At 41.9% G+C, this 22,768-nt stretch overlaps 1 protein-coding gene across 1 annotated transcript in view; it reads left to right on the top strand.

Annotated features, from left to right (window-relative positions):
- The window catches only part of LOC145409023 (putative neural-cadherin 2), a 532,112-nt gene that overhangs the window by 377,888 nt on the left and 131,456 nt on the right, over positions 1-22,768 (top strand). Inside the window, exons 13-14 of the mRNA XM_080279591.1 lie at positions 773-975; positions 4,625-4,788. Coding sequence (XP_080135717.1) covers positions 773-975; positions 4,625-4,788 — 367 coding nt within the window. The remainder of the gene's footprint in view (positions 1-772; positions 976-4,624; positions 4,789-22,768) is intronic.

Below are 22,768 nucleotides of genomic sequence, written 5' to 3'. Positions count from 1 at the left end.
ACTAAACACTGGGTTAGAGCTGATGCAATATCTTACTGTGAATGTTAAACGGTCCCCCGAACTTCGTTTCCTCTTGTCGATCACATGTTTGGGGCAATGTGGCCGCACCCTTAGATGTAAAGTCACGCCCATGTTAGATAAGATGTGAAGAGAATAAACACGCAGCCCCCACATGTCTGAGACCCTACCCATCAAATTGTAAGCAGGTGAGGATAAGGTCCATGTTGCAGCTGCCGCTGTGATACTGTGTGAACAAAGGAGCCGGCTAATGTAAGGTGTGGTTTCGTGGTGCCTAACATAAAACTGAGACACTTGCATACGAATCATGCACTGAAATATGCGTCGTTGTCATCATGAGATTTGCCCTACATTTTTCTTACCTCTTTTCTCAATACATAGTCTCAACTTTCTCTCAACCGCTGTTTTCTTGAGTAAAAGTGTACCTGTTTTATCAGTAATAAAGTCGGCCTCATTTATTTGTCTTTTGGTCCTTGTCATTAACATCCCAGAGAACCGGATATGTTTGGTGCAGATCATTCAGTATTAAGTTTTGGTCTGTGGACCACTCCCTTTTTAGAAGTACAATTTGATGTGCTAATTTTCATGTCCATCATTCTAAGCCTTGTCCATACCTGTGGGAAGAGCTTAAACTCCTTTACTAAGAAAGGTCCCCCTACAAGTAAAAGCAATTAATAGATGATATCACGAAGGAAATGAAAATTATATTACTGAACCGAAAGACTTAACAGCCACAATTATCGTTGTTCTCTAGATCTAGACAGTGGTCGTGGTGGTGGTGAGCTGTGGACGCGGGGTCCAATGGACCGCGAGGAACACCGTCAGTTGGAGGTGTTGGTGCGGGTTGCTGACGTAGAAGGCCAGGCAGCGACCTACACCATCACTGTCATCATAGATGATATTAACGACAATCCCATGAAGCCAGGCGCCAAAATGGTTTACTTGTGGAAAACGCAGGTGAGTCTGTAGTGTGAAGGGACAATGATAACCGTCGAAGCTAGGCTGGGAAAATGATTTAGCCTACTTGTGGAAGACTCGTGTGGGAAGGTGGTATGTATGTCAATGATAACCCATTGAAAAGTGGCTGCAAAAATGATTTCTTTGGAAATGGCAAGTTATAGTAATGATAACAACGTTACGTTCCTAAAAGAGTTATTTGTAGAAAACTCAAATGCTGCAAAAACCGGTTTTGTAGAATACAAAGATGCTGCAATAACGGGTTATTGTTGAATACTCAGGTTCTACAAAAAGGATTATTGTAGAATACTCAAATGTTGCAAAAAACGGGTTGTTGTAAAATACCCAGAAGCTGCCAAAACTGGTTATTGAAGAATACCCTCATGGAACTGTAGTGTAGATGTTAAACCTTGAAGCTGGGCTGCCAATACTCGTATGGTTTTCCTGCGGCAAACCACCGTAGTGTATAAATGATACTTCTTGTGTAATAGAGGAAGCAAATCGAAAGCATCTCAATGTTGCCACCGTTTCAAAGTACTATATAAATGGAATAACACTGTTCAAAGTACTATAATGGAATAACACTGTTCAAAGTACTATAATGGAATAACACTGTTCACAACACTGCCAATCGTTTTAAGCTAAAAGGTAAAGAGGCTTTAACTTCATACATGACAGCTTATCCGTGTAAGTGTGATCATTTTAAATTGCTGTCATGTTAATCTGCCGGTACCCTTATTGTTTTGCTTCGTTTTGTACGAAACATCTTTAATCCATCTAACCAGATAGTGTATTATATACATTATTCTCGATAGTACCAGACTGGTTATTCAGCGCAGGGATGACTTTTCGAACATAAAGAGTTATATGTTGCCTCCATTAATTCCATTACTGAAAACGACTATTCGTAAGTTTAATAAAAGTGTTTGGAAGTAGGAATAAATAAGTAAAACAGTGCGTCATCTTAGTTAATGGGTAAAAGGATAATCAATGTCATGTGTCATCTGTACATATCCTTGTTTTTTTTTTTTTTTTTTATACGAGGAAGAAGGAACCAAAGGCCATGAGCCTGCAGTAACAGTTCCCTCCAAGAGAAAAACAAAATACAATAGAGAGCCAAATTCAAGATCCGATCATTTTGAGATGCCTGGACACACTGCGTTTGAAAGACTGGAGGTCATAGGCAGCAGGAAATACAGACCTGGCTTAAATTCTCCAATATATGACATTCAGGCTATGTCTCGCTAATACTCTCAGGTTCGTAGCCCTCATCATTAATCCTTTCAACCAGACAGCGTATTTTAAACATTATTCTCGCTGGTACCAGACGAGTTATTCAGCATTGGAGTCACTTTCTGAAATGAAAGTTATATATTGCCTTCATTAACCACTTCATTGAAAAAAGACCATTCGTAACTTTCATAAAAGTGTTTGGAAGTAGGAATAAATAACTAAAATAGTGTGTCATCTTAGTTATCGGGTAAATGGATAATTCCTGCCATGTGACATCTGCACATATCCTCGTTTAATATGATCAGGCTTAAAATCTCTGACATATAACATTCTTGCCAATACTCTCAGATATTGCCAGATTCTTATATTACCTTCAATGCTACTAATATTCCCATCTCCAAAAGTATCGAAATTTTCGGTGTTTCATTTAACAATGCCCTCAACTGGACTAAAACTGCCTCAAAGAAATTTGGATTATTGTACAGAGTCCGTAACTTCTTCACTGACGAGCAATTAGCTATAATTTATATGAATCACGTGCTCTGTCAGCTTGAATATTGCTTGCCCTTGTGGAGTGGATGTGGAGAGGTTGCATTAAAACAACTAGACAAAATTCAGAACAAAGCTGCTGGAATTATTATTAACCTCGCTATTATAAACAAACTATCTCGCCTACAAGTAAGAAGGAATGTCGCCTGCCTTGCATTATATTACAGGTAATTTCAATGAAAATGCTCAGACAAAGTTGTATCCATGGTGCCACCTCTCCATGCCTTCCCTCGTGCTACATGGGCATCTGACAGCGCTCATGACTGGAACGTCACTCAGACATATTGCAGAACTTCTGCCTATCAGAATTCTTTCATTCCCCGAACTGCATCTCTCTGGAACTCGCTTCCCCAGAGTTGTCTCCTCCCATACTTCAACCTACAGCAGTTCAAGTCCAACTGTTACTGATATTTTATGAATAGAGGACACCAATAATCTGGTGTATGGATTATTATTTTTTTTTTTGTACTCATTTGTTTTTCCTTCCACTGTTCTGTTGTAAAAAAAAAAAAGGTTCGAAGGCCTCACTGTGATCTAGTATAAAATTGTCTGAGGTTAGCTGTAATAAAATACTGAAGTTGTTCTGGTGATATGAGGGTTTATGGTATCAGTATAAATGCTCTCAGGCGCCAATGATTCACCTTAATGTTGTACACACACACACACACACACGCACACACACACACACTATATACTGTATATATATATATATATATATATATATATATATATATATATATATATATATATATATATATATATATATAACTATATACTTATATCTATCTATATCTATCTATATCTATCTATCTATCTATCTATATATCTATCTATATATATAGCTATATACTTATATCTATCTATATCTATCTATCTATCTCTCTATCTATCTATCTATCTATCTATCTATCTATCTATCTATATATATATATATATATATATATATATATATATATATACAGTAGAGAGAGAGACGGACAGAGAGAGACAGAGACAGAGAGAGTTAGGTGGGACAAGATACCACATTTATCTCGATCATGTAAGAATGAATTATAAATGGGCTGGCGAGTCTTGTTTTCATCTTTCTTTTCTCTATTTTAACAACCTGGCCGTAAACCTATGCTATTTGACTGATGAAAATCTGTCTACGAGTATTTATCTATTGCCAGACGCCTCAATCCCATTAGGGATGGCCACAGATAAATCGCCTCCATGTCGTCCTGTTCCCCGCCATTTCACTGCTCTCCACCCAGTTCACACCCCGCTCTCTCATATACCTCTCCATTCCATCGCTCCATCTCATCCTCGGCCTCCCCCTCCCTCTTCCCCTTTCCACCTCACTCACATACAGTCTCCTCGTTAGTCTCTAGCTCTCCATCCTCACCACATGGCCGAACCATCTCAGTGTATTTCTTCAAACGCATTCTATCACATCCACATCCACACAAAGCTCCTTCATTTTCTCATTTGTCAGTCTGTCTCTCCATGTAAATCCACATGCTCCTCTCAGATAACTCAATGCTCCTGCTCTCAATTTTGACTTATGTCCTTCCAAGAGCGTCCAAGCTTCATTTCCATACGTTTAAGTTGGTATCATAACACTATCATGCAGGGACTGTTTTACTTCCATGCTCTGTTCCTTTTTTCTTATCACTGCTCTCAAAGAAACGAAAAACCTTTCTTCCTTGTTGTACCCTTTCATACACTGATGAAAATGATGATTCTTAAAATTCATTAGCTACAACTTCGGCTGTTATTCTCTCTCTCTCTCTCTCTCTCTCTCTGTCGTGCTGACAAGGCTACGCTAGTATGTGTGTGCAGTTTTGGAGCATAAATTTCCAGTGTCCTCCAAATTTTGTATCATTAGGGTGGTGGATCTGAGGCGCCGCTGGGCCGGGTGTTCGTAGATGACCCTGACGACTGGGACCTGGAAGACAAGACGTTCTCCTGGGCCAGCCACCCACACCCACTGTTTTCCCTGAACCCTGACGACGGCACCATCTTCGCCGCCAGCCACATCAGGCAAGGCAGGTGAGGATGCATTTCAGGTTGACTATGACTGGTTGTCAACTCAAGGAAGCGTGATGGATGAGAGGAAGCAAATTCAACCAACACTGACTACTTTATGTTTTTCTCAGTTTTGGCGCTTTTGAGTATACTAGTTTATTACCTGTGGATATTATTCAGCAAATTATGATTGTAGCAGTCAAAAACTTCAGCTCTCCCGTGTAACTCATTCTGTGATTTGGTACACCTGGGACGTATGTTTAACTTAATGCCGTACGTTTATGCTTAGGCAATAAAAAACCTAGTAGTTTTTTTTATGTATCCGACTCTGGGCAAAGGCTTCAGGGCCTATTTCTTGGGGGCAGTGGCCTATCCCGAGGTCCAGTAGTCCTCCTGCACTTTCACATGTCACCACTTCGGCGCTAACACCCACCACCCATATTGAATACATGCTAGAGCTGTCTCGTACAGGACTGGTGTATTGGTATTAGCGTTTTTTTTTTTACATGTCGGCGGGTCTTCTGGTAGATCAGGAAAGTCTGCTTTTATGAAATTCAAATCCTCAAACTGTTCTCTGCCCCAGCCGGGATTCGAACCTGGGTCCATTAGAACCGCAGGCCCCCTCTCTATCGATTCAGCCACCGCCTCCCCAAATGGGTGAAGAATGAGAAAGAATACAATGCTGAGGCCATGAGAATCATTAGTAGCATTTCTTGACACTTAGTACCGGTGCTCATTTGCAGGCCATTTGATCACTTTGCTGTCAGAGGTCTCCCCAAGCTAAGTAAATTTAATTTGGTGACAGTAAGAAGTTATGATAAACGTCTTCGTAATGAAAAGTTAAGGAAATGAAACTATAGGGAGGGCATGTGTTTATAATTGGCTGGTTTACTAGTATAAAAAAAATCATTGTGCAGTTATTACACCAAATATTTACGAGAATATACAGCTTACTGTTCAACCTTCGTTGTCCTAATGATGCCTCCTGAGACGCAGGTGCAGGTCAGTAGTAACTCCATATTTCAAGACATTCAACCGTTTGATATGCAGCACACCCAGAAGCCAAGATTCTGCAACCACTCGCTTCAGAGAAGCCTAGCCCAAAGTTATGTAAATTCGATTTCTTCCTAACCAGCGGTGGCTAAAATAATTTGCATTGAGAGTAGTCCCGGGCATTTTTCACTATTCCAATAGCTCTGATTAATCCAGAATGTTCTCGTAAACGCTTTCTTCTGTTACAATATATATATATATATATATATATATATATATATATATATATATATATATATATATATATATATATACACAGAGAGAGAGAGAGAGAGAGAGAGAGAGAGAGAGAGAGTATATGGGGGCAGGAGTTTTTCTCTGATACATACTTTGTTGAAAGTTATTCCAAGTTCTGCATTGTATTGTATATTATCTTCAGCATATTTTCTTTACACCTCAGGAGTGCCGTAGTCTTGTCTGGTAGGTTGTGTATAATTTCGTCGTAGTTTGTTCCGTCCATTTCATTTCTTGGTAGATTGCGATTTCGGGTCCCTTAACCCTTCTTCAGTAGCCTTGGTAGATGAATGTTTCTTCCTATGTGCCTGAGGTGAGAATCCGCTGAGCAGGTGAGGTAGGGGCTATTTAATCCGTGTCCTGGATCGGAAACCAGCGTGTACTAGATTCTGATATGTTGTGATATTTGGGGTGTAGGCCGCCGTAAGCTTGGGAGGGCCTGGAGATCTTTCGCTTGTATAGCTTGTATAGATAAGAGCCATCTGAATGTGCCTTGCGCAAGAAGGACGATACTCTCTCAAGCATGGAAGCATACATTCGTCTTTCATATCCCGTGACTAATGAAAAAAAAAATTGCTTATTCGCGCATGTTCTAATGCTGTCCACAACAAGAAGGCCTACGAAACGTCTCGGAGCCAACCCACATATGAATATCGTCTCATTTATCTATCTGCCCGGAATCATGCTAGTCTATTCTTCCCTCTTGAAAATAACATAATTCCTACTAAATGCTGTGAACTCCAACACAGATTCTTCCCACTCCTGGCACCTTGTCAAAAACCTTTCTAACAACTTAACTCATCATCCTTCCCTCCTGTTTTCCTTTCCATTCTGATGGCTGTGTATCTATTTCATCTACTGATAAGGCAGAACTCTTTGCTCAGACTTTCTCCACCAATTCCACTTTAGATGATTCCAACACTGTTCCTTCATGACTCTCCCCCACTGACTTCCTCATGGCTTAAAATTTCTTCATTTGGGGAGTTTACAAACCCCCCAAAGTTGCCAGTCTTCACCTGATAACTTAATTTGTATAATAAAAATGCGGTCAACTAAACAGTTTTGTAAGTGTTTCCTTTATCACATCGTTCATAGGTATAATTTAATTAACATATCTACTCAATAAAATGAGAAAAGAAGCTTCATTATGATAAAGCCGAAGAGATTCACAACTAAAAGGCTAACCATCTAAACGTCGGGACAAATATTCTTCATAGCTTAATACCGACTACTGTACTTACATTACTAGTCATGTCTTTCAGTATAGTTTTAATCAGATAACTTTCACACATATATGTCTATGTATTATACTAACATGAAGTCGTTTGACTGGAAAATATTTACATGAATCCGATGAAGTCTGTAAGAATGCCCCCTCACAAAGTTTTGATGGTGCCTTCCTGGAAACATCGGTGCTTGGGATTTCAGTCAGCGGCTTCGTCTTCGCATGATTTCGGCTTCATAAATTGCGCCTCTTTTATAACGTACGGTCGATACATTCTCTTCAGCATTTGCCAGATGAAACATTAATCTCTTTTATAACTAACTTATAAGCATTTACAATTAAACATGCAGCAAAACTTCTAATAATATGTGATGAATGCTAACGTACCACTTGTCGTTTTATGCATTCTAGTAACTGTTTTGCAGTATTTTTCTTAGTAAATCATACATAAAAAAAAAAAAATGTATAGTAACTAAAAATTACAGTACTAAAAAATTTATGTACTCGTCATCACTAAATATTGTGGAGGGAATTTAGAAAATACATGGCTGTGTGAGCCGGGAGTAGATGACCCAGTTCCTAATTAAGGCTATCACTGGGAACTCTTGAGTTTGCGGACGTGCCAACTGATGTATATTCTTCCATCTCTGGTCTCAATACAAACACGGCATATGGACATGATGGGGTCCCTCCTGTTGTCCTCAAGAACTGTGCTTCCGTGCTGCACTCTGCCTAAGTGAACTCTTTCTCCTTTGTCTGTCATATTGTACCTTTCCTTCTTGCTGGAAGTTTGCTTTTGTTCAGCCTGTCCCAAGAAAAGATGATCATTCCCTGTCCTCTAACTATCCCCCAGTTGCTTTGGCATCCTGTGTTTCTGGAATTTTTGAGTCTGTTCTTAACAGCTAAATTTTAAAGCACCTTTCCTATCACAATCTTCTTTCTGATCGTCAGTAAGGGTTCCACCAGGGACGCTTCACTGGTGATCAATAATCTACCCTTCAGACTCCCGATCATCCTCATTTCGGGACTTTAGCAAAAGCTTTACCATTGCACTTGACGTCTCAAAGGCTTCCCATTGAGTCTGTCATACATCTTTCATTTCCAAGCTGCCGTCTAACGGTTACTATCCTTCTATCTGTGCATTCATCTTTAGCTTACTTTCTAATCATTTTAGAGCTGCTGTTGTAGACAGCCACCGTTCTTCTCCTAGAGCAATAAATATTGGTGTTCCTCAGGGCTGTGTCTTATCACCAACTCTGTTCCTATTACAGTAATCCCTGTACTATCCAGACGCCCACTTTCCGGACACCCCACTTACCGGACATTTTGGTCCCGGGATTTAATATTCCCAAAATTGCCCAAAAGTCGTTAAAAATTTATTAAAAATCTGACTTTTTTCCCCCCGTAATTTGAACTCAGTACGCGCCGCGTGGACCAGCTGTGTTTTGGTGCGTAGTTCCACCTTCGTCCACTAGAGCGCCCCTGCATCCTCCCCACTTACTGCCCATCTCTTGTGTGTGCACACTCGTCATCATGGCCCCACATGCTCGCTTTTGTGGTGGTGCCCTACTTGCTGCAGGCTCTTCTGCTGCTTTCCTGCCTCTTGTTAGTGTGTGTGATGATGGCCCCGCCGCCTGAGAAGAGGAAGAGAGTGGTATTGACTCTGGAGAAGAAGAGGGAGATATTGGACAAGGTGGATGTGGGATGGTCAACCTCACGCATCCTCAGTGAATTCAACCTGGCCCGATCTACTTTGTTTTATATCAAGAGATCCCGTGACAAACTCATGCAGTACACGGCTGACTTCTCATCGAAGAACAAACGCAACGTGGAGAGGAAGATGATGTTTACTCCCCGGTATGCTGAAGTCAACCACTCCACGTTGATTTGGTATCGACAGCAACGTGCTGCTGGTGTGCTGGTGCATGGCACGGAGCTGAAGGCTGCTGCTGAGAAGTTTGCAAGGCTTTACGATGCCCTAGACTTCAAGGCATCGGAGGGTTGGCTTTTCACATTCAAGTTACGACATGGCCTTACCAACCGTAAGTCTCATGGCAAAACTTTGGGCGCCAACGAGGATGGAGTAGAGAAGTTTCAGCACAAGGCGAAGGGCTTGATCAACAGGGAGGGCCTCACTCTCGGTCAAGTCTACAACGCTGACAAAACTGAACGCTGACAAAACTGGTTTAGTCTATCACTCTTTGCCAACAAACACTCTAGCCGAGGAGACAGAGAAGTGTGTACCTGGCTGCAAGCTCTGCAAGCAACGGATAACTACTTTGTGTTGTGTCAATGCTAATGGCATGCACCAGCTCAAGCCTGTTATTGTTGGCCATGCAAAGCAGCCTCGGTGTCTTCATGGAGTGATGGATGTCCTTCCTGTCATTTGGTACCATTCTGTGAAGGCATGGTTCACTGCCCAGATCTTCAAAGACTGGTTCCACCGCCATTTCGTCAAGGAGGTCATCAATTACCAGACGAAGACACTGTGAATCCCGCATGACAAGGTAAAGGCCCTCCTTCTCTTGGATAATGCACCTGCTCACCCGTGCAACAAGGACTTGGTGGCTGAGAATGGGCACGTTAGGTGCATGTTTATGCCACCTAATACAACTGCTCTCATCCAACCAATGGTCTAAGGAGTGATCGTGGCAACGACGAGGCTGTACCGAAGGAAGTTTTTGGACGAGGTGATGGTTGTTCTCGAGGATGAGGACGAGCGCAGGGAAGGTCGAGACACGCAAGGCCAGCGGACTTTGGAAAACATTCGCCGCTACAACATCAAGTCTGCAATCTACAGCTGGGCCAGTGCATGGAAGGAAGTCCCTGTCAAGACTCTAGAAAATGGTTGATCTCGTCTGCTTCTCAGAACGGATATAGAGCACGATATCCTAGGTTTTGACATGGATGATTTCCATGCACATCTACGTGCGCATGGCAACGATGTTGATGTGGACGAAGTGCATGAGTGGCTGGATGATGACGAGGGCGATCCTGGGTATCAGACCACGTCTGGTATCGAGATTGCATCTTCAGTTGCAGGTGTCAGTATCCAACTTGAAGATTCCGATGAGGATGGCGATGATGAGGAGGACTCCTCTCAGCATGACACTACTCCAGCCATCCCGAAGCTGAGCGCACTCCAGTTCGTTCTCGACTACATGGAACACCCGAATTGCAACAGGGAGATGGGGCCCTTGGGCCTTGTGGCAGCGCATCATTAATCACCAAAATCGTCATTCCTTGTGTCAATCAACCACTGACAGATTTTTCAGACCCGTAACCCCTGCTGTGCCCAGCCCTAGCTCCACACCATTGCCTCCCCAAGACAGGCCCTCATTCTCCAAGCCACAGCCCAGCACATCAGCCACAGTGGAGTCACCACTGGACATGAGTTTGCGCCTCTCTTCAGAGTCGTCTGCAGTGGGAAGTCCATCACCACGTCCCAGAGATGCACCCCTAGGCCACCTGCATCAGCTACTCTCAGACTCTGACAGTCGATAAACAGCAAGAACCCACCACTAGACCACACGGGAACTTACAGTGTTGTGCAGTGAAAAAAACAGTCCACATTGTTAAGAAATTAGAATTCTGAGTGCAAAGACTTAAGTGCAGAGTGCAACACTGATTTTATTGACGTTCCATGGAGCGCAAAGTAGACTAGAGTGTGTAGTGTTAAGAAAATGGATCTATGAGTACAAAGACGTAAGTGCTGAGTGCAACACTTATTTCATTAAGGTACAATGGAGCGCAAATTAGACTAGAGTGTGTAATATTAAGAAAATGGATTTATGAGTGCAAATGACTAAGTTCAGTGCAAGACTTCATGTACAGTGTACTGCAGGTGCTTCAGGTACTCCTTTTACTGTCAGAGTCTGAGACGAGGCGGGTTATTCATCAAGTTGGCCAGGGATTTGTTGTAAGTACCCAGAATGTTTCATACTGTACTGTATTTTCCATACTTACCTCTCAAACCTCATTTCACTCTTTTATGTCCCTTATTGGTGTGAATAGGGTCTTAGGTGCTATGCATGTCCAGTAGGGAGGTGTTTTTCTGAGTTAGGCTAGGTTAGGGTCCATAAGCAACCAGTCCAGGAACCAGGGACTTGTTGTAAGTACCCAGAATGTTTAATATTGTATATACTCACCTCTAAAACCTCATTCTCAGGTTCATTTGCATTTATTTCATTATTTTATGTCCCTTATTAGTGTGAATTGGGTCTTAAATAGGTGCTATGCATGTCCAGTAGGGAGTTGTATAGGCGTTTTTCTGAGTCAGGGTAGGTTAGGGTCCATAAGTACAGTTAGGACGCTAGGGCCCACTGTCCAGACGGGACCACTTTCCGGACATGCCTTTGGCTCTATTATATCGGATAGTGGAGGGATTACTTATCAGTGACCTTTTAAGCTGTACATCTTACCCTGTCCACTTGAGTGCTGATGACTCCACACTTCACCTTTCTATTCACTTCCTGCAGCGTCCATCTTAGCAGTTACTTCAACAAACAAAGGATGAATCTATGCCACACCTAATGCCTGACTAGGTTCATATCTCTGATTGAGGTAAAGTACTGCTGTTTTTGATGCATCAAAAACTCAGTATTTACATATTTCATCCCAGCAAAATCTTCCGCAGGAGTAAGCTGTAATTTTTAACAATATCCACCTCAATCTTGCATCACATTTGAACACACTTGGGGTTTCATTCTCTCGGGATTTAACCTAGAAAGATCATATTGTCTTTCGTAAAATGTGCTTCTAAGAGTTGGATGTGCTAAGCTAACTCCGTGTCTTCTTTACCGCTGCACAGTTGTTGACTTTATACACGGGTTTTATTCATCTCTTTGCAGAGTACAATTCATGTGTGAGGATGCTCCCCACATGCGCTCTTCTCAACAAGGTGAAGTCAGAGGCTTTTCGTCTCATTAACTCCTCTCCTCTTACTGGCTTCCTTCATTGTCTGTCTCTTCGCCGCACTGTTACATTTTTATCTCTTTTCTATCTCCACTTTATTTGTCACTGCTAATCTGAACTGTCTGCTTGCAACCCTCCGCCACAACAGTGGGTGCGTGGCACCTGTCTAGCAGCAAACTCTAATCCCTTTTCTGTTCATCTTTCTAATGCAGAAGTTGGCTGTTGCTTCCGGTCCTTCATGTGTGCAGCAGGTCGACTCTGGGACTGTCTATCTCCCTCAGTGATCCCTTCTGGTATAATCTTGAGTCTTTCAAACGCAGTGTGTTCAGCCATCGCAATATCAACGGATCTTGAATGTGGCTCTCTAACGTCTTGTTTTTTATTATTCTTGGAAGAAGCAATTTCCAGTCTCCTTGCCTGTCCTTTCTTATTCCTTTCATAAGAAGTATATATGGTATACTGTATATACATACACACATATACACATGCATGTGTATATAAGAAATAAATATAACTATCTTCTGTCTATATATCTATGTGTATACACACACACACACACACACACACACACACACACACATATATATATATATATATATATATATATATATATATATATATTTATATTGTGTGTGTGTATCTAACTATCTATCTATCTATCTATATATCTATCTATATATATATACATATATATCTATATCTAATTATCTATCTATCTATCTATCTATCTATCTATCTATATATATATATATATATATATATATATATATATATATGTATGTGTATCTATCTATCTATCTATTTGTCTCTCTCTCTCTCTCTCTCTCTCTCTCTCTCTCTCTCTCTATATCTATATATATATATATATATATATATATATATATATATATATCTATATATATACTTGACATCTCAAAGGCTTTCGATCGAGTCTGGCATAAATCTTTAATTTCCAAACTGCCCTCCTACGGTTTCTATCCTTCTATCTGTGCCTTCATCGCTAGCTTCCTTTCTGGTCGTTCTATAGCCGCTGTTGTAGACGGCCATCGTTCTTCTCCTAGATCTATCTACAGTGGTGTTCCTCAGGGCTCTGTCCTATCACCAACTCTCTTCCTTTTATTCATCAATGATCTTCTAAGCTGTACATCTAACCCTATCCACTCATACGCTGATGACTCCATCCTTCACCTTTCTATTCGGTTCCCGCAACGCCCATCTCAACAGTTACTTCAACAAACAAGGGATGAGGCTATGGCACACCTAATGTCTGACTTGGCTCGTATCTCTGACTGGGGTAAAAATAATATGGTTGTTTTTAATGCATGTAAGAATCAGTTCTTACACCTATCAACCTGACAAAATCTTCCACAGGTATAACCACTAATGTTTAATAATATTCAGCTTAATCTTGCATCATCCTTGAACATGCTTGGGGTTTCATTTACTCGGGACTTATCTTGGAAAGATCATATTACATCTCTTGTAAAATCTGCTTCCAAGAGATTGGGTGTGCTAAGCCGACTCCGCTCTTTCTTTACCCCTGCACAATTGTTGACTCTATACAGGGGTTTTATCCGCCCCTGTGTGGAGTACAACTCTCATGTGTGGGGAGGGTCCTCACATACAGCTCTTCTCAATAGGGTGGAGTCAAAGGCTTTTTGTCTCATTAACTCTCCTCCTCTTACTGACTCCCTTCAACCTCTGTCTCTTCGCCGCACTGTTGCATCTTTATCTCTTTTCTATCGCTACTTTAATGGTCACTGCTCTGCTGAACTGTCTGCTTGCATTCCTCCACCTCTACGACGGGCGCGTAGCACCCGTCTGGCAGCAATCTCACATCCCTTTTCTGTCCAACTCTCTAATGTAAGAGTTAACCGTTACTCCCAGTCTTTCATTTATGCAACAGGTCAGCTCTGCAACTGTCTCCCTCTGTCTGTATTTCCTGCTACCTATGATCTCCAGTCTTTCAAACGCAGTGTGTCCAGGCATCTCAAAATGATCGGATCTTGAATTTGGCTCTCTATTGTATTTTGTTTTTCTCTTGGAGGGAACTGTTACTGCGGGCTCATGGCCTTTGGTTCCTTCTTCCTCGCATAAAATACATATATATATATATATATATATATATATATATATTCTGTATACTGTATACGCAGTATATACATATATGTATATAATATTATATATACTGTATATAGATAGATATGGATATATATCATCATCATCATCATTAGCCCTTTGAGTATCAACTGCAGGACTGGCCTATCCCGACCGAAGTCGGGACGATACAGCCAATGTATCTCTACCAAGTGGCTTAGGCTGTCTGGTAGAGATTGTATTTAGGGTGAGAAAAGCTTGTAAGTGTAATTGTAGTGTTGAAGTGGCTTTGGATGTGTGTGTAGTCTGTGAACCAAGTGTATCGATCCGCTCAAACTGACTGCGTGCAAGCATACTTTATAGTAAACGACACTAGTTCAACCACAGCACTCCTTGTGTCTGCCAATGCAGTACGTGGCCGGGTGAACACTCCCAAAGTTTATTGCCCTGGGGGACGCGAACCCTGGCTCGCCCGTGTACGAAACGCACAGTCTACCACTGTACCACAGAGGCTCCATGTATATATATATATATATATATATATATATATATATATATATATATATATTAGGACTTCATATTATAATTACAAATCATAATAGATAGATAGATAAACAGATAGATAGACAGCTCTATGCGAGCCTGGGAATGGGAAATGAGCTTGCAAATTACACTGAGGAAAGCTGATGACAGTGGCCAAAAAGGAGATGATGCAGTTAGTTGTCAGCAATCCACCCGTGAACAAACCCCTAGTGACCATACACACACATACACACATACTCACACACAGGCTTCTTAAACTTTCCATCCACAAGGAACACACGTGATACGTCTCCTGTTTCACCAGAATTTAGGAAAGAGAGCTCAGAAGGAGACAGGCCTTAGAACAGGCAGGTCAGAAGGAGAAAGGGCTTAGCAACTTGAGAGAGAGACTGAGAGAGCGAGACAGGGAGACAGGGACTCTGCTCAACTCACTCGTGAGTGAGAGACTTGTTAATATTTCCAAGATAAATAAAAATAGTCCCATACTATTCTTTACCTCTCCTGTCACTACATGACAAATGGGAAAGAAGATTAACTACTTACAAATCTACTCCAGTATAATAACCGCTCGTCCACAAGTCTAATATATAGAAAACTCCACTACAAGTAACTACAAAGTCTTTTATGACATTTGGTGGCAGCGGTGGGATACGAACCCACGCCTCAGAAGAGACTTTAATGCATTTATTCAAATATGTATACAACTTGTTTAAAATGTAATATTACTGAATAATCACTATTTACTATAAATATTATATGTATACAATATTCATACAATTATGTTACTTTTACAATATTATGTATTTCCCTTACTTAGCTTATAGGTTCATTATAATGTGTATATAATATGTATTAATATGTTAGGACTATTAACTGTCGATGGTACGCCATTTTCGCGTGACCGAGCAGATATTAGGACTCCATATTATAATTACAAATCATAATCGATAGATAGATAAATAGATAGATAGACAGCTCTATGCGAGCCTGGGAATGGGAAATGAGCTTGCAAATTACACTGAGGAAAGCTGACGACAGTGGCCAGTAAGGAGATGATGCAGTTAGTTGTCAGCAATCCACCCATGAACAAAACCCTAGTGACCATACACACACATACACACATACTCACACACCGGCTTCTTAAACATTCCATCCACAAGGAACACACGTGATACATCTCCTGTTTCACCAGAATTTAGGAAAGAGAGCTCAGAAGGAGACAGACCTTAGAACAGGCAGGTCAGAAGGAGAAAGGGCTTAGCAACTTGAGAGAGAGACTGAGAGAGCGAGACAGGGAGACAGGGACTCTGCTCAACTCACTCGTGAGTGAGAGACTTGTTAATATTTCCAAGACAAATAAAAATAGTCCCATGCTATTCTTTACCTCTCCTGTCACTACATGACAAATGGGAAAGAAGATTAACTACTTACAAAGCTACTCCACTATAATAACCGCTCGTCCACAAGTCTAATATATAGAAAACTCCACTACAAGTAACTACAAAGTCTTTTATGACATATATATATATATATATATATATATATATATATATATATATATATATATATATATATATATATATATCTTCGTTCGTTTTTAAAGGCTCCAACATGCTTGCATGTGTCGGCCTTGGTCATTTAATGGCGGCTCTCCACGCTGCACGATCCATTGCAGCCTCCCTGTTCAGTCCCTTAACCCTAAGGTCACAATAACCTCGTCCCATGTCTTTCTCGGTCTACCCCTCATAACCCCACCCCCAATATTAACACTTCTCACTTTCCTCACCCAATTATCATCCCCCATCCTCTCCACATGTCCAAACCACCTCAATCTACCTCTCCTCATCACAACACCAATACACTCCAGTCCCATCCTACCTCTCAACTCTTCTTTTGTAAACCCAGCCCCTCCAGGCCTTGGACGCAGGGACGCACTGCACATCCACCTAGTCATTGTCATTTCTGTACGTCTGAGCCGGCGAATGTCTTCCTCCTTCACTGCCCAGGTCTCACTGCCATACAGCATTACACTCCTAACACATGCTGCATACAAAGACCCCTTAGCACGTAGGGAGAGCCCTCTCAATGTCAGGAGAGGCAAGAGCTCCCTGAACTTCTTCCAACCACTTCTCACCCTAGCCACAGAGCTAGCTCCAGCCCCACCTCCAGCACACAACATGTCTCCCGAATAACAAAACTCGTCCACACACTCAAGAGATTCACCAGCAAGTTCAATCCTTTCACATCTGACGATCTCCACCTGCTCACCCCGGCACGCCGTACACATAAAATCAGCATTATCTCGCAGTCTACCTCTGATACCACTACATCTCTTATGCACCCATTTATCACACACACCGCACAAGATGGAATTACTTCCCACGCCCTTGTGGCAAACTGCACATGGCCACTCTCCCTCGTCTTTGACAGTACCGCCACCAACCCTAGATATCATCACTTTTGTTTTATCTGCATTTACCCTTAAACCCTTTTGCCCCATACCAGCTCTCCACTTCCTAAACCTTTCCTCCGCCTCCCTTTCATTCTCTGCAATCAACACCAAATCATCAGCATACAACAACTCCCACGGGAGTCCGTTTCTAAAGTCACGTGAAAGGGCTGCAAGTACCATGATAAACAACATGGGACTCAAGACTGACCCCTGCTGCACACCAACATTCACGGAAAACTCATCACTCAAATCTCCATTCACTCTCACCTGGGTGTGAGCACCCACATACATGGCCATAACCACCCTAACCAGCCACTCCTCCAAGCCAAGCTTTCTCATCGCCCACTTCACCACCTCTCTAGGGACTCTGTCAAAGGCCTTTTCCAAATCAACAAAAACAATATAAAGATCCCTTCTCCTACCAATATATTTTTCCTGAAGCTGTCGAACAATGAATATGGCATCAGTGGTCTCCCTACCTGGCATAAACCCAAACTGCATCTCATCAATATTCACTCTTTCTCTAATCATACCTTCTAAAACTCTCTCCATTACCTTCATTATCTGATCTAAAAGCTTTATACCTCTATAATTTCCTCTTTCCAGGGTATCACCCTTCCATTTATACACATTTACAATTACACTCTTCAGCCAATCATCTGGGACAACACACTCATAAATAATACTATTTATCAGGTCAGTGACTAAACTCACCCCTATATCGCCTGAGGCCTTCAACATTTCGGCAGTCAACCCAGACACACCTGCTGCCTTCCCCACCCTCATCCTGCCTATTGCCTCACTCACAGTAGCAGTAGCAGTCAAAGGCCAAGGGCCAGACACTGGATCTGCTGGCTCCAAACCTTCCCTGTCCCAGTCAAACTCCTCATTCAACAACCGATTATAATGCTCTCTCCATGCATCTTTAATATCCTCACTGTTCACCACTACCCTTCCTTCATCATTCTTCACACACTGCTCACCAATGATATCCCGATTATCCCTCTTCACCTGACCTGCCACCCTAAATATATTTTTCCTTTCCCCATGATTTAGGTTATCAAGACAGTAATTGTCTCTGTGACTCAGACTTTGCCCTGTATACCTCTCTCCTAGCCCTATGCTTGGCAGCCAAATATTCCTCTTTGCTACCACCCTTCTTCCATTCCCGGAAGCGAAATTTTTTTTCCTGCCCAGTTCCGTCACTTTGCACATATGGCAACGTTGCCCTGTGTTTAGTTTGGCAGCGCCGCGCAGCAGTGAGCCATATCGGATGCCAGGTTTAGTATTCATCACAATTATTTACTTTTTTTATGCTTGACTATAAATATAATACCTGACTATCTATATTTTACATGGATTGAAAGAATAATAGAGACATAGAGGTCATATAGTTTTCGCTGCCTTAGCTTAAATAAATATAAAAAAGGGCCATACCACTGTCTTTACTTCGTCACTCGTCTGCTGAGAGAGAGAGAGAGAGAGAGAGAGAGAGAAGATACTCTCTACACTTTGCTAAAATTAGTTATATGTTGATTTAATGAAAATGCGGTACGTCTTAGGAGTGGTACATGCCTGCTCGTTGAGAACACTTATCAGTAACATATGTTGTAGGCCTATACTACTTTCCCTGTCATTTCTTGTCATTGCTCCCAGACGTACGATTCAATCAGCTGTGTTTACAATCGGCAATGGCGCTTGCCTATGGTAGATGGGTCAGTTGCACAGACTGTCTGAGATTATTCACGAACAACAAAGTAGACCTTTAATATGACAACAATAATTGCTTATTTTCCAATCATTATTTTACATTCAGTCCCTCACTGAAGATCAGCAAATGTGTTCCCAGCCCAATGCTATTACCAAATAGAATATATTGAGTTTATTTTTTTTAATTCCTTGTTTCTCTTGATTTACTTATTTTGCACACAGTGGTCTATAATGTCTCATGTCTGACCCAATGCCTGTCATCAGCACATGGGAAATAGCATGTGGTGCCTGGTGCTGTGTAATATTTAATAAAGATTATACCGTAACAAACAAAGCTTTGCATTTCATCAAATACAAAAACCCTTCAAGCATACTTAACATGAAATAAAGGACATGAGAACATGAAAATAATCTGAAATGTAACCTGACATGATTTTACTAATATACCTAAGAAAAACAAGAAAATAATCTGAAATCTAACCTGACAAATGATTTTACTAATATACCTAAGAAAAACAAGAAAATAATCTGAAATCTAACCTGACATATATACCTAAGAAAATGTCTAATGAAACATTGATATTCAGGCATCATTGATACCAATATTTCCCAACTTGCAGCAGAAATTACCAAGGTTAACCCTTAAGAATGATCATGAAAAGCGTTTTAGGTGATAAAATATTATGGGTCATTAACCTCTCTCTCTCTCTCTCTCTCCTGTAAACACAGCTGATTGAATCGTAAGTCTGGGAGCAATGACAAGAAATGACAGGTAAAGTAGTATAGGCCTACAACATATGTTACTGATAAGTGTTCTCAACGAACAGTCATGTACCACCCCTAAGACGTACCGCATTTTCATTAAATCAACATATAACTAATTTTAGCAAAGTGTAGAGAGTATCTTCCTTGCATACTCACTTTTTATTGATGACCCTGCATGTTATTATTTTATACTGTTTCAAGCTCTCTCTCTCTCTCTCTCAGCAGACGAGTGACGAAGTAAAGACAGTGGTATGGCCCCTTTTTATATTTATTTAAGCTAAGGCAGCGAAAACTATATGACCTCTATGTCTCTATTATTCTTTCAATCCATGTAAAATGTAGATAGTCAGGTATTATATTCATAGTCCAGCATAAAAAAGGTGAGCTGCGCGGCGTTGCCAAACTAAACACAGGGCAACGTTGCCATATGTGCAAAGTGACGGAACTGGGCAGGAAAAAAAATTTCGCTTCCCGGAAAAGCCTTCTTTTCTCCTTAATTGCAGCTTCTACACCCTCATCCCACCACCAAGTTACTTTATGTCTTGGTGGTCCTCTTGTCCAGCCGCATGTTACATCAGTAACTCTCAAGAAATTGTTCTTGAGGGCTCTGTACTGTTCATTAACGCCTCTGTCTACAGCTCCCTGTTCAGCCACCACTCTCCTCAACTCGTTATAGATGGCATCCCTTACTACTTGGTTTTTCAGCTTCCATATTTTCCTCCTAGGTACATAAGTCCTCTTTTTCATCACTTGTTCTTTAAGCACCATATCACAAATCAATAGTATGTGCTGCTGCACACACTCCTCACTTCCTATAACTTTAACATCCCTCACTAACCTCCTATCGGCCCTCCTAACCAGAAAATAATCTATCTGACTGCTATTTCCCCCAGACTCATGCGTAATTAACCTACTGTCTCTTTTCCTAAAATATGTGTTGCACACAATCATGTCCGTTGCCTCCCCAAACTCGAGTATCCTTTCCCCTTCTGCATTCCTTAGACCATATGCACATCCCCCATGCACTCCTTCATAACCTTGTGCTGCTTCACCTACATGACCATTTAAGTCCCCTCCCAAAATCACTATCTCATCATCCCGCATACCACCCACTACACGTATTAAATCATCCCAAAATGTATCTTTCTCTGATTCATCCAATCCTGCCTGTGGAGCATATGAAGATATAATCACAGCTATCTTTCTTCCCAACAGAATTTTCACTACCAATATCCTATCACGTACTCTCAAAACATTCATAACATATTCCACCCATTTCTCCGCAACCATCACACCAACACCTCCATATCCGTCTGTCCCCCCCTGCCAAAACAACTTATAGCAACAGTCCTTCCCAACAATCTTTCTGGCTGATCCACCCCTGTACCGGACTTCCTGCAAACACGCCACATCCACCCACCTCCTACTGAATGCCTCAACGACTTCCCCTGCTCTTCCCCTCAAACTTCCCACATTCCATGAACCCACCCTCATCCCCATGGGTGATTTACTGTCCTCAGGCTTGCTTTGAAACTTATTTTGTTTTGTCATCTTCAGTATTAATAAATGGGGACAGACACAGCACAGGTCCCACTCACTGCACAATCCCAGGTCCAGGCAATGGATCTGGGACCCCTAGCCCACCAGCTTACCAGTGGCTGTGGTAGTGGCCTTGGGGCACCCTGCCAGGACAGCTGCAGGGACACCCTCCAAGCGCGTCTTGGCACTGCAACTATCCCGCCATTATACACCCACTGATAGGGCAGCCTCCTGGGGCGCTACTCCCAGGTTCGGGCCCCTCTCTATTGGGCGGAAGCGGCAGCCTGGGAACCGCAATGCCCTGTACCCTCTAGCACAGGTCCGAGCCCCATCTCGCCCTGGACCCATGATCTATGCCGGCGGAACCCCCGCCATGCCTTCCCCCAGAAGTCCACCACTAGGTAGCGGGGGCAAAGTTTTCTGGCCGCATGCCCTTGCTGGCGCCAACCCCTGTAACGTAGTGGGATACATTGTGTGAAATGTAAAGTGCATGTGGTGTAGTGCATAGATAGTTAGAGGATGTGTTTGGGAGAGTATGCTGGTCTACTCTCCATGTTACTGTCACACTGAAAAGGTCAACAAAGGGGGATGGTTAGATAGCTAGTGAAACAAGAGCTCCAGCTCTCCCTATCACCAGCATTCCCATTCCCCTCGGGAGTACTACCCTGTTCGGCCCGTGCTACGGCCTCCTCCTCCCCACACAATCATGTATATATGTATATCTATCTATCTATATATATCTATCTATCTATCTATCTATATATATATATATATATATATATATATATATATATATATATATATATATATATATATATTATATCTATGTACCTAGGCTGCTTCCCCAAAGGAAAGAGAGGTAGCCGAGACAGGACGACACACTCCCCATTTACTCATCCATTCAAACACATTCATTCCCATCTTAGCCCCAAAGGGGAGAAGGAACAGATCCTCACCGCACCACACCGCACAAGGTAGTGCAATCAGTGACATCCACAGCAGGGCCTGACAGCAGAGCCAGTTTACCCCTGCCACTTCATAATAGACCCCCTTACCCGCACCTGACCTGACTAGCTGATCAGACCAAATGTGGGAGAATATCCCCTCAGGGCTGCGTCATCTATTATTCATTCACAATTTCTCTCCATTTATTTCTGTCACGCACAGCCACTCTTCCTTGCTCAACAGACATCCCTCTAGCATCCAGTGCTCTCTTCACACTGTCCATCCATCCTATTCGTGGTATCTCTCTCAGCCTTACACCTCTCATATCAGATCTAGCTATCTTTTTCACCAATCACTCAGTAACCATTCTCTTCATATGCCCTAACCATCGCAACACCCTCTGCTCCACTCTACCAGCCATCTCCCGAACAACTCCAGTTCTCCTTCGCACTTCATCATTTCGCACTCGATCCATACGTGTCACTTCACACATACTCCTCAGACACCTCATCTCCATTGCATTCAAA

This window comes from Coenobita brevimanus, chromosome 79 (genome assembly GCF_032717465.1).
Source record: "Coenobita brevimanus isolate Jiangsu-jjx chromosome 79, ASM3271746v2, whole genome shotgun sequence".
NCBI classification, from domain to species: domain Eukaryota; kingdom Metazoa; phylum Arthropoda; class Malacostraca; order Decapoda; family Coenobitidae; genus Coenobita; species Coenobita brevimanus.
This window is presented reverse-complemented; position numbering and strand designations above follow the sequence as displayed.